Below are 16451 nucleotides of genomic sequence, written 5' to 3'. Positions count from 1 at the left end.
CAGGATGTTGTGAGTGTGTGGATGTGATGTGTGAGGTGTGTGTGAGAGTGAGTGTGATCTGATGTGTGTGTGTACTCACCTGGGAGTTGGAGCTCCGTGTCAGTTGGGCCAGAGCGAGCGTGCATTGCGTGAGGAGAGCGGGGCCTGCAGAGAGCCGGGGCGAGAGGCCAATCCGTGTGGGGGGGCAGGGCCATGGCGAGCCCAGCGGCCAATAAGCTTTGTGTCACCGTAAGGACACAATTTTGGAGCATGACAGACAGACAGACAGACAGACACACAATCACACATATATACATATATGTATATATATTATATAATATATGTGTATATGTGTATATGTATATTATATATGTATATATATGTATATATATGTATATAGTCTCTACATTATCTAAAATATGTGCATAAATATCTTTACATAGTTACATAAGTTGAAAAAAAAACCTAGGTCCATCTAGTTCAATCTTCCACCTCTAATTATGCATTTTGGCACTAAATCATTTATAATTTTCTAGTAATAATCGTTTATCTTTGTGAATTAAACTGTATAGAAGGAGATTAATACAAAAGTGGGTTATGGATACATCACAGTAAGTTGTGATATGTCATTTGTAGTGATAAACCACAATAAGGAAATACTGAAGAAAGGCGTAAAGAAAAAAAGAAAGGTATAAAAGCCAGAATGAAAAATAAAAACAAAGTGGGTGAGGAAAAAAAAAAGAATGAGATGAAATGAGGTGTAAAATGTGCAATATTGCAATAAAGTAAAAAACAAATGCATGTTAGAATAGAGCGATGTAAAAACAATTCTTTTTTTTTTTTCTATAAAATTGTTTTTTTTGTATAAAAGCGGCTAAACATTAAAAACAATTATATAGATGTGGTATTACTGTAATCGTACTGACTTGAAGAATAAACCTGTCGCATCAATTTTACCAAACTATGAACTGTGTAAAACAAAAAACAACTACTTAATTGCTGTTTCATATTCAATTCTGCCTCCCAGAAAAAATAGAAAACATAGCTCTCAAAATACGGTGATGCAAAATCTTTTTTTTTTTTTTTAAAAAAAACCCAAAACTCACAAAAAACCCCCATTTTTTTTAGTCTGACAGCCAAACATCCAAAGATAAAGCTGTCTAATCATTATTACCACATGGTGAGCGGCATAAAAATAAATTAAAGCTATACTTTACCTCTTCATTTTTTTCATTCTTCCTCCCAAAGGCTCAACTAATTTACCCTGCATTCTACGCTAATTGATTATTCTGAGGTTTATATGTAAATCTAATGAAATGTGATTCTGACAGAACCCCCAACAGAAAACTCACTATGATGAGGCAGATGGTGTAATTTTTGACTGTCGATCTGTCTTGTTTGTTTTTTAAGTGTGCATTAAAGCACAGTCTGCCACAGTTTTCTGCACTTCTGAAAAGAACAACCCTGAACTGAGTCCATAGCAACTTTGCTGCCTCATTATAGTTAATGGAACCATTAGGGGTTTCATCTGAATCATGTACTTTGGAGATGTAAATGGAAACCCTAATGTAAGTGCTCAGCGCATAGAGCACAGGATAAATGTGAACTGATATAAAATGTTCTCTACCTAAATTGCCACCACATAGCATTCAACTCAACCCACAAAAACACAAGTACCCACTAATTTCTGTCATCTGTTAATGGAAATAAAGGGGGCTTCCACCTTACTGGTAGCACAAACTGACACTGGTCGGAATTGTAAAGTTTGGCCTTGTCAGGAAGGTGAAAACTGGCTTCGGGGTGAAGGGGTTAAGCATGGATGGTACATGAACTGCACACTGATGCCATTTGTGTGCTATATATGTTTTTCACTGACCCATACACTTGTATTGGCACTAGTGTTGAGCGAGTAGCTAACTATTCGTACTCGCTATGTAGTTAGTGAATACTGTCCTCTAGTCACATATTCGTCACGAGTAGCGGGCGAAATGTAAGTCAATGGTAAATACTCGCTAATTAGTGAGTAACACGAAAGTCGTACTTTTTTTGCGAATAGCGAATAATACGGCTTTCGGGTTACTTGCTACTTAGCGAGTATTTCCCATTGACTTACATTGTGCCCGCTACTCGTAACGAATATCTAAGTAGCGGACAGTACTCACTAACAGCATAGTGAGTACGAATAGTCAACTACTCGCTCAACACTAATTGGCGCTTGTCATCCATGCTGTCAGAAAAAATGGACATGATTCTGCATGTTTTGTACGGACACATGTGTAAGGGCCCAGGGACAGAGGACCTCAAATGTTCTATATGTCACAGTTGCTGTTCTGGCACGAGGTTGCAGGGGCCGTGTTCCCTGGGTGGTCTACCAGGCCCTGATGTTCCCTGCTATCCACCCCCACACAGTATCCACAGCTGATGGACAGTCCACAGATACGGTCTTGGGGATAACAGTTGCTTTAATACAGCGGGAACAAAGGAAAACAACACGGAATATACTGTATGTTTCAGTCTTTTGTGGGTAGGCCACGGCAAATGCAGCTTGGTGTTGAATGCTGAAGTGCAATTAGGGTTCTGGAACTTTTAAGAGCACGATTTGTTTCAGATTTAATTCTGGTATGCTTTTAGCAGGTTCAGAGTCTCTTGAGCTTAGAGGATAGATATGATAATAAGATTGTACAGACCTGGAGTCCTGGGGTTAATTTCACTGCTAGTTCAGACACGTGCAGTACTTGTAAGCAAATATAGAAAGTTGCCCAGCGCGCTACGGGGAGCGGACGGCTGGTGAGTGGACAATGGTCTGAAAGCCACTAATATTGCAGTGGGGTGGGAGACCCTCAAACTTCCCTAATCTGCGTGCAGTAGGGTCTGGTATATACTCAGTATGCCCTACTGTCTGAAGAGATGCATATCTGGCCAGTGAGGCTTCAGGATAGGAAGCCTTCAGCATATTGGCTGTAAAAATCAGGAAATGATGAAATTCTAGGCCTCGGGCCTAGCAGGAGTCTTGTGGTGAAGAGAAACTCCACATCATGTCTTCCCTCAGAGGAGACTCAGCCAGAACCAGAACATTCCAGTTCTTTCCAGACAGAGGCTGGAGAATAGCTTCACCTGTTGAGCCATGTGACCAAGAACTGGCCAATAGGAAAACACCCAATGCACACTTCAGATTCTTACAGTTTTCACCAGTAGATGGTGCTAGAACACAGCAAATGAAAAAAGCTTTACTTATAACATATAACATAATATTACATATAAGTAAATGTACTTAAAGAAACAGTCACAATCTGGACCGGGCCACTACACATGGTCCGTAAAAAATACAAACATGCGAACAGCACCATAGGTTATAATAGGTATGTGTAGTATCCGTGAAAAACGGATGCCAGTTGGACTTCTAAATGAGGTCTTCTAAGTGTGGTATTGCTGGATTCAGGGTCTCAGCACCTACATTATGATGTTCTTAAATTAAATAGCAAAAACCTGCAGACAGATTCCCTTTAAAAATGTCACATGACTAAAGTTGGTGAATAGCCTCATCCTAAGGGTGAATGTAACGGTATTATGCCACACGTGGCGAAAATATTTTTTTTATTTTTTCAGCTAATTGACAATATTGAGCACGCATGCACCTAAAATCTTAAATCTGTACAAACTGGAGGATGTATTTATTCCTTTTTTATCTGAATTTCCTAATATTGTTGATTATGTGCCTCTATTCCAGAGTTGGACTTTATAATATTTTCTACTTCTTCTAGGCATTGTTGGCAGTGCTGTTAGTACCGTTGCCTTCTGCTAGGTGAGATTGCTGGCATGCAGCAGGTCCATATATTTAAGGTTAATGTGGCTTGTTAATAGCAATAGTAAACAACATCATCTCTGGCCTGCTGGTAGTCACCGCTGCAGCATGGCAATAACTCTGATTTATCACTTGCTATAATGAACAGCCTATACCATTTTGTGATTTGTTCTGTTGCCTTGGTACAGTTATTAGGTTGGCTCTCAGTGGACTGTCTCTGTGCATGGCCCCAGCAAGTCTAGAGTGAGCTGCGCATGTAAAACAAAGATGTTATGTTTATTGCAACAGCAGGAGATGGTTAGCAGGTTTTTTACATGTGCATTATCCCTGTTCAGCACCCACTTTGGAAGCCTATGATGTAGCTATAAATTGTATAAGCAGGTAGAGAATAGCCATCGCATAAAAAAGGAAGAGATAAGTAGTTCTTTGGCGGTCTGTTATGTTTTTACTGTTATTTCCTTTCCTGCACAACATTGTTTATCATTTTTATTTTGTAATTTGCTTTATTCTCCCTTTTCATACTTTCCGTTTCCTAAACAATATTTTCACTTTGTGAAGCTACTTTCAATACAAAGCTTGAAAAAGCACAAGCTAAACTTCAACCCATTTATAAACATGGACGAAAATTAACCTCATGGTCCGTTTCTAGCTTCTTCATTGTGACGTATAGCGTATTTTCATTATGACTTGTGAACATGTGGTGACAGGACGATGTCAATGGCCGTCATCGACATCTGGACCACATGGAGCTCAATTGTGGAACCAAATACAGCAGTCCCACTCGCTGACCATGGTTATTGATTAGTCACAAGATCAATGACCAATCGTAGTGTAATAATCATAATGATAGAAGAAAATTCAGTTCCAAGATCTGACCTCACTTTGGTCAGTGATTTTGAGGAGATCATCACTCCGATGCATTGTCAGCAAGTAAGAAAAATTGTTTTAAAGGGAACCTGTCATCAGAAATTTAGCTTGAAACCTAAACGTTTCCCCCTCTACAGCTCCTGGGCTGCATTCTAGCAATGTTCCTGTTGTTTATGTGCCCCCTTTCTGAACAAAATAAAGACTTTATAAAGTGGTACCTTTTTGTATTCAGATCTTGATAATGGTACACGGGGGCGGGCTCGCTGGTGTCCGTTATTCTGCCTCCTCTCGCTTTAGGCCGTCCCCCATCGCTCCATCCATACTTCAGGACGCCGCCCACTGCGCCCGAGGTGCCGCGCACGCGAGGACCACTGGTCACGTGTCGCAGGCACGTGGCGCTGTGATTGCATCGCAAGTGCCCGCCCATCATCTCGTGCCCGCCCTTTCCCCTCTGCCTCCAGCGTTCTGCGCAGAACGTTCCAATGTTGGGTCATCTGGCCAGTGCTTGCGCAGAACGCTGGAGGCAGAGGGGAGAGCGTGGCCACGAGATGATGGGCGGGCACTTGTGATGCAATCACAGCGCCGCCCATAACCTCATGCCTGCGCACACGTCACCAGCGGTGCTCGCGTGCGCGGCACCTCGGGCGCAGTGGGTGGCATCCTGAAGTATCGAATGGAGCGATGGGGGACGGCCTAAAGCGACAGGAGGCAGAATAACGGCCACCAGAGAGCCCACCCCCGTGTACCATTATCAAGATTTGAATACAAAAAGGTACCACTTTATAAAGTCTTTATTTTGTTCAGAAAGGGGGCACATAAACAACAGGAACATTGCTAGAATACAGCCCAGGAGCTGCAGAGGGGGAACCTTTTAGGTTTCAAGCTAAATTTCTGATGACAGGTTCCCTTTAACCACCTCAGTTCCTCTCTTGATCCTCCTAGTCCCCCAAACTTCCACCTTCCTGCTTGACGTTTATTTTTACGTTTTCTAAAAACTGTTTAGGTTAGACTCTAAAGGCCCTGTCACACACAGAGATAAATCTTTGGCAGATCTGTGGTTGCAGTGAAATCGTGGACATATTGTTCCATTTGTAAACAGCCACAAACCTGGCACTGATTGTCCACAATTTCACTGCAACCACAGATCTGTCGCAGATTTATCTCTGTGTGTGACGGGGCCTTAAGATGCAGTTTTTAGCAAGCAAAAAAATCTGGGTAAAAAAAAATGTGCCTTTTATAGCCCTATGGACGTTTCCCGTGATCAAGGAGAACACTGACACAGCGTCTTTCCCAAGCACTGAAATAACAATGTAGCATCAGTTCTCGTCTTCACTCCAATAATGATTGGTCTGATCGGCGCAGGACAGAAGAGAAAGCTGATAGGATATGCACATCACTAAAGCTGCATGGATGCGGGAGGTCTTGACTTGATGAAGAACTTTTCAGGTCATGTGATCAGTCCCATGCCTGGAAGGAACTTGAAAATGTGATAGCATATGTATCTAAATATCTCAGTATACAGCTGCTGGCGTGTGGAATGGACTTGCTGTATATACAGTTAGGCCTTGTGTGCACTAGGCGTTTTTGCCGCGTTTTTTACCGCGTTTTTGTGCTGAAAACGCAGTGACATTGCTTCCCCAGCAATGTCAATGGGTTTTCATAAGTGCTGTCCGCACACAGCGTTTTTTTTTAGCTGCGTTTTTGTGGTGACCACAAAAACGCAGCATGTCAATTATTTCTGCGTTTTTCACTGCGTTTTTCACCCATTGAATTCAATGAGATGTTAAAAACGCAATGAAAAACGCATATAGCCGCGTTTCTATGACTAAAAACGCAGCTATAAACGCAAGGGGTGGGTACTACAGTGACGTGTACAGGAGGAGGATTCCTTCTGTTGGTAAACACAGAAGCCGGAATCCTCCCGTTACCGTCACCGCTGCGTCCACCTCCCGTCCGGTGCCATGTCAGCTCCGTGCGGCGCCATGTCTGGGCGGGAGGTGGAGGCAGCGGCGAAAACAAAAGTGAACAGTAGAAAAAAAAAAAATGTCATATATACTCACCTGTCTGCAGGGTCCCGGTGCCATGCCCGCTCCCATCTCCTCCCGGTCCCGCCGCTCTTGCTGTGTGCAGTCTCCCCGGGGCAGGACCTTGCTTGCAGGACCTGGCGGTGGATCACCTGATGCAGTCACCTGACGCATCAGCTGATCGCGGTGACGCGGGCGCCCGGCCGGCTATCGGCTGATCCTGCCGTCAGGGGACTTCATCAGCTGATTACCGGCAGCTCCTGCTGCGATCGGACGGGATCAGACTCCTGTCCAATCGATCGCTCCAGGAGCTGCCGGTAATCAGCACAGCACATAAGTGAGTATTTTTTTTTTTTTTTTGCACCGATGCATCTGCTGATTGTATAACCGGCTTTTATACAATCAGCTGATGTATGATGTGATTCACGTAGTTTAACCTGACATCATCTGATCGCTTTGCCTTCCAGCAAACCGATCAGATGATATTGGATCCTGATTGGACGGCGCGGGACCCTGACCCAGGATTACTGCGGAGGGGGGTTTATTTCAATAAAGATGGAGTCACTAATTGTGTTGTGTTTTATTTCTAATAAAAATATTTTTCTGTGTGTTGTGTTTTTTTTTTTATCATTACTAGAAATTCATGGTGGCCATGTCTAATATTGGCGTGACACCATGAATTTCGGGCTTAGGGCCAGCTGATAATATACAGCTAGCCCTAACTCCATTATTACCTAGCTAGCCACCCGTCACCAGGGCAGCTGGAAGAGTTGGATACAGCGCCAGAAGATGGCGCTTCTATGAAAGCGCCATTTTCTGGGGTGGCTGCGGACTGCAATTCGCAGTGGGGGTGCCCAGAAAGCTTGGGCACCCTGCACTGTGGATTCCAATCCCCAGCTGCCTAGTTGTACCCGGCTGGACTCAAAAATTAGGCGAAGCCCACGTAATTTTTTTTTTTTTAATTATTTCATGAAATAATTAAAAAAGGGCTTCTCTATATTTTTGGTTCCCAGCCGGGTACAAATAGGCAGCTGGGGGTTGTGGGCAGCCCGTACCTGCCTGCTGTACCCGGCTAGCATACAAAAATATGGCGAAGCCCATGTCATTTTTTTTTTTCTTTTTGGGCAAAAAACTGCATACAGTCCTGGATGGAGGATGCTGAGCCTTGTAGTTCTGCAGCTGCTGTCTGCTCTCCTGCATACACTAGTGAATGGAGGATGCTGAGACTTGTAGTTCTGCAGCTGCTGTCTGCTCTCCTGCATACACTAGTGAATGGAGGATGCTGAGACTTGTAGTTCTGCAGCTGCTGTCTGCTCTCCTGCATACACTAGTTCTGCAGCTGTCTGCTCTCCTGCATACAATGAACATTTTGAAAAAGGAAATGACATCAGACCTTTTTTTTTTTTTTTTCATCAACAATCTTTAATGGCATTGTGCACTGATTAAAAACGCAGTGAGCAAAAACGCAGCAAAAAACGCACCAAATCGCGGCAAAAACGCATGCGTTTTTGCCGCGTTTTTTTAGCCGCGGGTGCGTTTTTTAGACAAACGCACATAAAAACGCAGCGTGAAAAAAACGCCTAGTGCGCACATACCCTTAGGGCTAGAAATTTTTGGACAGCGACTGAATCTTGGTGATTTCAGCTCTGCATGCCGCTATTTTTTATTTAAAATGAAACAACTGAGATGCAATTGAAATGTAGACTCTTAGGTGGTCCTGCAGCCTGAACAAGTGATGTATGTTGAAGTCATGAGAACTACATTTCTCATGGCCACCTTTTGAGAGAAGCTTTTTCACTCAGGACATATGCACCTGAACTGTGCATGCTCGCCCTGTGCAGTGAGAATGACATTGCATGCGCCATCTTACTGCACAGTTTAGATAATCCAGCTGTGAGCTGGGAAGATGTGTACACGCACAACCACGTGTTTTAGGTTACTGTCTGTGGCTCAATCGGGACTTATATCTGAAGCCCTTGAAAACAGGATTTCGCCATTTGTGCTGGTGTGGCTAGTGGCTTCAATGATGCAAATGGAGTCAGAGTCACATTGTGCTTTTGGGTTTCATTTTCTTCAGTATTTGCTTATTCGAAACTGCCACCAAAGTGTGGTCGTCCATGTTTTGGACATGCCCATGGTCAACCAGAGGAAGACAGTTGCGGATGATGAAGTAAGAACTTGTGACTGCCTTTCTTTTAAAAAAATTACTGTATTTATAAAAAGGCTCATGTGATCTTGGGGCAATAGGCAATAAATGTAAAGTTGATACAACTCCTTTAAAGATATTCTGTATTTTGTCTTGTTGCTTCCAGGAACCTTCTACGGCAATAGAAAAGCTTCCGATGCTGGGTCAGTTTCTGGGTCGTCTTTGCTGGAACCCTTTTGTTATTGGGCATGGTGAGTACAGAAACTTTCTTCATCACTGTTTTGTTTTGTTTTTTTTTTTTACTTGTTGAAAATCAACGTCTTTTTATCAGGGCCAGTGTCACTTTGGATTGTGCTTGAGGCTACTTTCACACATCAGTTTTCTGCATTCAGGCACAATCCTTTTTTTTCCTGATCCAAAGGATCCGGCAAAAAAATGTAAAACCGGATCCGTTTTTTACGGATCCGTTATGCCGGATGCGTAAAAAAACGGATCCGTTGGATCCGTTTTTGCATCCGTTTTGTCAGTTTTTTTCATGGATCAGTTTTTTAAATTAATTTGGTGCATGCGCAGTTTACAAAAACAGATCCGGCAGCCGAATCCATTTTTTACCGCATTGCGCCGGATCCGGCGTCCATAGGCTTTCATTGTAAAACACGCCGTATCGTGCCGGATTCGGCGCGATGCGTTTTTTTTTGCCGGACAAAAAAACGTTGCAAGACACGTTCCCTCCGGCCGCCGCTTTAATTAATTTTGCCGCATCCGGAAAAAAACGGATGCAACGCAAAGCCATCAGGCACAATACGGTAACAATGCAAATCTATGGGGATAAAACGGATGCGGTACCGGATCCGTTTTACCCGTTTTTTTTCCGTATTGTGCCTGATTGCAAAAAACTGATGTGTGAAAGTAGCCTTACACAGTACTTTTTGCTGGAACCTCTTGTACAGCACTCTGTCATACAGGGCTAACTATCAATATTATAAATGACAGAACTGAAATAACAATGACACAAGTTGGCCACATAAAATCCTTACATCTCCTTGTGTAATATACAGTCAGGTCCAGAAATATTTGGAAAGGGATCAAATCTTCATAATTTGGGCTTTGCATGCCACTACTTTTTATAAAAAAAAAAATGCAATTCAAGTGCAGACTTTAAGGATTAATTAAAGGAATTCGACAAAAATGTCCTGTGAAATGTTTAGGAATTGCAACTATTTTTCTACAAAGTCTCCTCATTTAAGTGTTTCAAAAGTAATTGGAAAAGTTAACGGTACCATAAATAAAATGTTCATTTTTAATACTTTGCAGAGAATCCTTTGCAGGGAATTGCCTGACGTCTGTAACCTTGGGCATCACCAAACCCTAGGTCTCCCTCTTTGATATCCCTTGCTGGGCTTTACTGCACCTGTATTCCGTTGTTGCTTGTTTGTGGGTCTTTCTGCCTTAAGTCTTGTCTTAAGCATGTTAAGTGCATGCTTCAGGAGGTTGAGATCTAGTGATTGATGATACGGCCATTGCATAATATTCCCCTACTTTGCCTTAAACTCCTGGCTTGCGTTTGCAGTATGTTTTGGGTGGTTGTCTCTCTGTATTGTGAAGCGCTGACCAATCAACCTTCCTGCATTCTGTTAAGTCTGAGCAGAAAGTATAGCCATGTACACGTCAGAATTCATCCTGCTGCTTCTGTGTTCAGTCACATCATCAATAAACTCTAGTGACCCGTTGCCGTTGGAAGCCATGCAGGCCCTTTTTACACTATTTTTTACGGCTGATTAATTATTAACACTTTGGGGTGAACCATCCATATTTGTTCTCATGAAGTCTCTCTTTATGGTAGACTTGGATACTGAAACACCTACTTCCTGGAGAGTGTTCTTCACTTGGGTGGTTGTTGTGAAGGGGTTTCTTCTCCATGGAAAGGGTTCTGAAATTATCCACCTCTTTTGTCTTCCATGTACATCCAGGCTTTTTTGAGTTTCCAAGGTCACTATTGTGCTATTTTTTGCAGAATGTACCAATCTGTTGATTTATCGACTCCTATCATTTCTGCTATTTCTCTGATGGATTTCTTCATCTTTTTCAGCCTAATGATCGTTTGTTTCTCTTCCATTGAGAGATCCTTTGATCGTATGTTGTTGGTACACAGCAACCGCTTCCAAATGCAAATGCCACACTTGGAATCAGCCCCAGACCTTTTACTTGATCAACCCTGCTTAATTGATGCGGCAATAACAAGGGAATAGTCCATGCAGCCCATTCAAGAGCTTTTGAAATAACTGTCCAATTACTATTGGTCCCTTGAAAAAGATGCAGCTACAAATTAAAGAGTTGTAATTCCTAAACCCTTAATCTTATTAGGATTTGAATACCCTCTAATTAAAGTTGAGAATCTGCACTGTAAACCCAGATTGATTCTATAACTGTATCTTGAATATATTTTGCTCCAAATGAGAGAAGAGAAAGGCAGCAATCACCGTATCTTCAAACAGTGCGAAACGGCCAGCCGTCGTCCTACCCCATTGCCTCTCCTCACCTCCCCCTCCCCCCTTTTTGTACCTAATCCACATGTAAAATAAAACCCACGTATGAAGATACGGTGATTGCTGCCTTTCTGTTCTCTCGTTTGGAGCTTGCTGTATGGACTATTTTTGGATTGTGCACCCGTATACTTTGTGGCTTCTGAAGATCCATGCACAGCGACTGACCAGGAGGATTAGAAGTGCCTGGTGAACCCTTGTTATTCTCTTATTGAATATATTTTGGTTAACAGCTAAAATACCAAAACTTGTGTCACTGACCAAAACTTTGTGGACCTAACTATATATCCGTCAGAGTACGGAACTGAAAATATTGTATGGAATGATCAGATAACATAATTCTGTTTTAACACCCAGAAATGTTTTGCTTGAACTTTCCTTACCTTTTCCTAATTTCTAAATACAGATGGTCCATTTATGTGTCACCCTTTATATCATAGTACTATTTTTTCGTAACATAAACCTACAGCCACTTTTCAGGGGTCTCAAACAGCTGGAATTTATCTTATTTTGCTTAGAAAAATAAAGAATGGAGCAAACTTCTGAGGCCTTTAATTCTTCTTCTTATATTTAGAAAGGCCAGAAACCCCCCTTTTTTCTCCTTTAATTACAATGCTCAACATATCCCCTGCTTTATTATGCTGAGCATGCATTTTGTGTGTGGGGAGCAGAGCAGGCAGTTAAAATCGATTTTACTACTGTGGTATAGTGGTTGAGTTATTTTCTCATTGTGAAGCAGGAAATCATAATCATATTGTTTAAATGTCTGCTGTTAGAATAGACCTTGATTTGCAGGGTTTCCTGGTTAAAAACCCCTAACTGACCACACTGGACGGCCAAAAGGCAGTAGATTAAGAAACTAGTTTTTACCCACTTTAAAAGAATATTACCGGTATATTAGAAAATGAGGTTCATTCTTTATTTCCTTTAACACTGTATCTTTCTGAATTAATGTCATAGCAGACTAACTAAAGGAATATAAATATAATACATGGTCGTCGGCTGAAAAAGCCCAAACATTAGTGATTTGTAAAGATGCTACCAGCAGGAGGTCACAACAGGCCTACAGGCCAGCTAGACATTTATTACATGAGGCTGCTTTACATCAGTATTAACATCTTTAAGCACCTGATAAAAAGAAAAGACTTCAATTAAAGAAGCTTGCCATATACCGTTATGGCCCGGTAATTTCTATCTTAGTTACATGGATTGGTTGTGAAAGAAAAAAATAAATGGATGAAATATTGTAGCGGCTACAGTCCCTTTCAGGAAATTGTATATTTTCAATTACTTTACTTAATGGCTTTAAAATACTAAACAAATTGGATGAAATAGCACCAGTCCTTACCTTCATAGTTTGCGGAGATTCTTCTTCTTTTTTTTTTTTTTTATTTTTATTAATGCAAAATGTATTTTAATTCATAAAATGTCCTAAAATGCGCTTCATGAGTTATTTTGCACTTCCTCTGCGTATGTTGGCATTAAAATCCATCGCTATGCCATGGAGTTTAGTGCTGATTTTATAAAAACATTTTTTTTAACTAAAAATAGACCCTAATAATTATTTCAACTTCAAAACCCAGGACATTTTCATTTGGCTTTATGTTTTCAGTATTATTGGTTTACTCCACAGAGACCAGTACATCATATATCAGTAATGGGTAAAAGAGAGTATTGAGCCATCAATGTACACTACGTTTTTTAACATGCATCCTGAATGTTTTTTTGCTGCAAAAGCAGATCCTGTTTTTCCAAAGAGAAACGCATGCAAATGCATGTGTTAGTTTACAGGATCCTGTCACTTGAAATTATGGGCGGGTATTGGAGTCGGAGAGAGAGAGAGACGCAGGCACTACCGCCCCCATCATCACCGCAGACACGCAAACCTTACTGCACCCATCATCACCGCGCACACACAGGCACTACCGCCCCCATCATCACTGCACACACGCAGGTACTACCGACCCCATCATCACCACACACACGCAGGCACTACCGCCCCCATCATCACCGCACACACGCAGGTACTACCGACCCCATCATAATCACTGCACACACAACGGCACTACCGCCCCCATCATCACTGCACACACAACGGCACTGCCGCCCCCATCATCACTGCACACATGCAGGTACTACCGACCCCATCATCACCGCACACACGCAGGCACTACCGCCCCCAACATCACCGCACACACACCGGCACTACCTGAGGGATGTCTCTGCTGACAGCGCGACTCGCTTCAGTTGCTGCATGGCGCTCACAGTCAGCGGCGGTGTTCTACTGCCGCTCCTTTCAGCTTCCGATGTAGCAGAGCTGAAAGCGTTGTGGGACCTCTTGTGGATTACCTTAAGGGGTATTTGGAGATTTTAATATAGTGATGAAAGAGGGTGTTTTTTGTCTTTTATTTCAAATAAAGGATTTTTTCGGGTGTATGTGTTTATTTACTTTCACTTACAGGTTAATCATTGGGGGTGTCTTATAGACGCCTGCCATGATTAACCTAGGACTTAGTGGCAGCTATGGGCTGCCATTAACCCCTTATTACCCCGATTGCCACCGCACCAGGGCAATTCGGAATGAGCCGGCTAAAATCCCGGGACTGTTGCATCTAATGGATGCGGCAATTCCGGGCGGCTGCTGGCTGATATTTTTAGGCTGGGGGCTCCCCATAACGGGAGGCTCCCAATCCTGAGAATACCAGCCTTCAGCCGTGTGGCTTTACTTTGGCTGGTATCAAAATTGGGTAGGACCGCAAGCCATTTTTTTTTTTTTTTTTATTTATGTATTGTACTGCATGATATAGACCTGCCCACCGGTGGCTGTGATTGGTTGTAGTGAGACAGCTGTCACTCAGCGTGGGGGCGTGTCTGACTGCAACCAATCATAGGTGCCGGTGGGCGGGGGAAGCAGTGAATACGAGATTGAATAATGAGCGGCAGGCATTTTGAAAAGAGGAGAAGCCGCCAGAGCAGGCAGACAGCTGTGAGTCTGTGAGTATGAGAGAGGGGATGAGAGGGAGAGACCGAGAGAGAGAAACCGACAGAGAGAGAGAGAGACTCTGTGATCACGCCAGGCTGGTTTCTGTCCAACAGGATCCTGACGTTCACATGCGTTTGCGTGCGGTATAGTCAGGATCCAGTGACAAACAGTATTTGGACGCAGTTTAAAAACGCTACAAGTAGCGTTTTTGAAAAATGTTAAAATACTGCAACTCGCTGGATCCTCACTACACCACACGCAAACGCATGTCAACGCATGTTGACACGCATCCATTGCAAATGCATTGAAATTAAAACGTCTTTGCACTGGATCCGCTTTTGCTGCAAAAAACGTTCAGGACGCATTTTAAAAATACGTAGTGTGAAAGCAGCCTTATGGTGGCAGTGATCTGACTATCAACACACTATCCGATCAATTGGCTTATCCACAGGATTAGCAATCAATTTGAAATAGATGAATAACCCCTTTAAGTTATTATCAAAACACCAATGACATAGCCATGTCGTGAGTGCTGTAGAAAATAAAATATTTCTTTGCAAAGTTACCATCAGTGCAATACTGCCAACTCTTACTAGGGCTTCCATGGACAGATTTTGCACTAACCATTCCATCTAGCAGGTCCCAAGGGATGTCCTGGCCTTCAAACTATAAGCCCTCTACTGGGATCTGGAATTACTCAGTGCCCCCTGGTTTAGCTCTATCGGGTGGCCGATTGTGTGCTCTGGCAGAGTGTTGTCAGAAAGCTGTGTCAGTACTAGTGGGCCGAGAAACGGGAACAGAATCTTTCATCAGAAGGACAGTCTAACCATCTATACATGAGTCAATGTAAAAAGTGGGAAAAACAGGCTGAACAAAAGCTGAATACGAGGAAGAAACCAGAGCAATTATACACTAAGTGTCAACTCCCAGTAGTATGCTGCAGTTTAGGTAGGGTGTCTTGCGGTCACATTGGCCCAGCAGGGAACAGATTACTCTTGCTGGACATCACACACACACATGCTGCCAGACTGGGTAACATTACAGGGTACATCCACACTAATGTCTTTGGCTGGACAGAGCCTGCGCCACCCAGGGGTTCTGGTGATGTCTCCTTCATCGTGAATGTTGCCCACAGAATAAATACGGTGGCGATACCGCTTCTCAGAAACGGACGTCACAGAAGATCCAGATGGTGATGTGAGAGATACTTGATATACTTATCCCGATTAAGAAAATAATAGACCTGGCACTATTGTGGAATAGCAATCAAGTGATTGTGGCTACAGCCTATCCTCTATGGCTTCCATAAACCAGGTGCTGCTCACTTAGTGAGGGCAAGGTGAAGTTGCATCCAAAAACAGAGCAGCAGCACTCACTAGCAGGGCTGTGGAGTCGGTAAGCCAAACCTTCGACTCCGACTCCGACTCCTCAAGTTCTCTTGCACCGACTCCGACTCCGGCTCCGACTCCGGCTCCGACTCCGACTCCTACATATATTGCTTAGTTAGGTGAAAAATTTATTGTAGTACATGAATATGTGTATGTGAACATCAGACATTTAATAATTTTTATGATACGATAATCAAGATATTTGGATAGAACATAAAATATATTTATTGGAATACAACTTTAGAACACAAACTGTAATAAATTGTAAATATGTAATACACTATGTAATATACAGTAGATTACATATATATCTTGTGTGTGTGTATATACACTGTGTGTGTATATATATATATATATATATATATATTACATATTTACAATTTATTAGTTTTTTGTGTTCTAAAGTTGTATTCCAATAAATATTTTATGTTCTATCCAAATATCTTGATTATTGTATCATAAAAACAATTAAATGTCTGATGTTCACATTGTACTACAATAAATTTTTCACTTAAATATAAGCATTATACTAAATGTTATTATTTAGTAAAATATTCAGCACATTCTGCATTGCACTCCTGTCCCCAATTTATTATATATTTTAGGAGTCGGAGTCGGTGCATTTTATACCGACTCCGACTCCGACTCCACCAAAATGAGCTCCGACTCCGACTCCGACTCCACGACTCCGACTCCACAGCCCTGCTCACTAGTGTTGA

The 16451-nt window shown here is 42.4% G+C and overlaps 1 protein-coding gene across 4 annotated transcripts in view; it reads left to right on the top strand.

Moving 5' to 3' along the window:
- Positions 1 to 16451, top strand: part of FANCC (FA complementation group C) — a 412246-nt gene that overhangs the window by 25036 nt on the left and 370759 nt on the right. For 3 of the 4 annotated variants that reach the window (XM_075318657.1, XM_075318636.1, XM_075318643.1), the window contains exon 3: positions 8985 to 9069. In XM_075318657.1, coding sequence (XP_075174772.1) covers positions 8985 to 9069 — 85 coding nt within the window. Of the gene's footprint in view, positions 1 to 3740; positions 3782 to 8984; positions 9070 to 16451 lie in introns of all 4 variants that reach the window. The other variant, XM_075318651.1, reaches the window with a different exon arrangement.

Source organism: Anomaloglossus baeobatrachus, chromosome 1, assembly GCF_048569485.1.
Source record: "Anomaloglossus baeobatrachus isolate aAnoBae1 chromosome 1, aAnoBae1.hap1, whole genome shotgun sequence".
Lineage (NCBI taxonomy): Eukaryota > Metazoa > Chordata > Amphibia > Anura > Aromobatidae > Anomaloglossus > Anomaloglossus baeobatrachus.
Note: the sequence above shows the minus strand (reverse complement) of the source record. Positions and strands in the feature narration are given on the sequence as shown.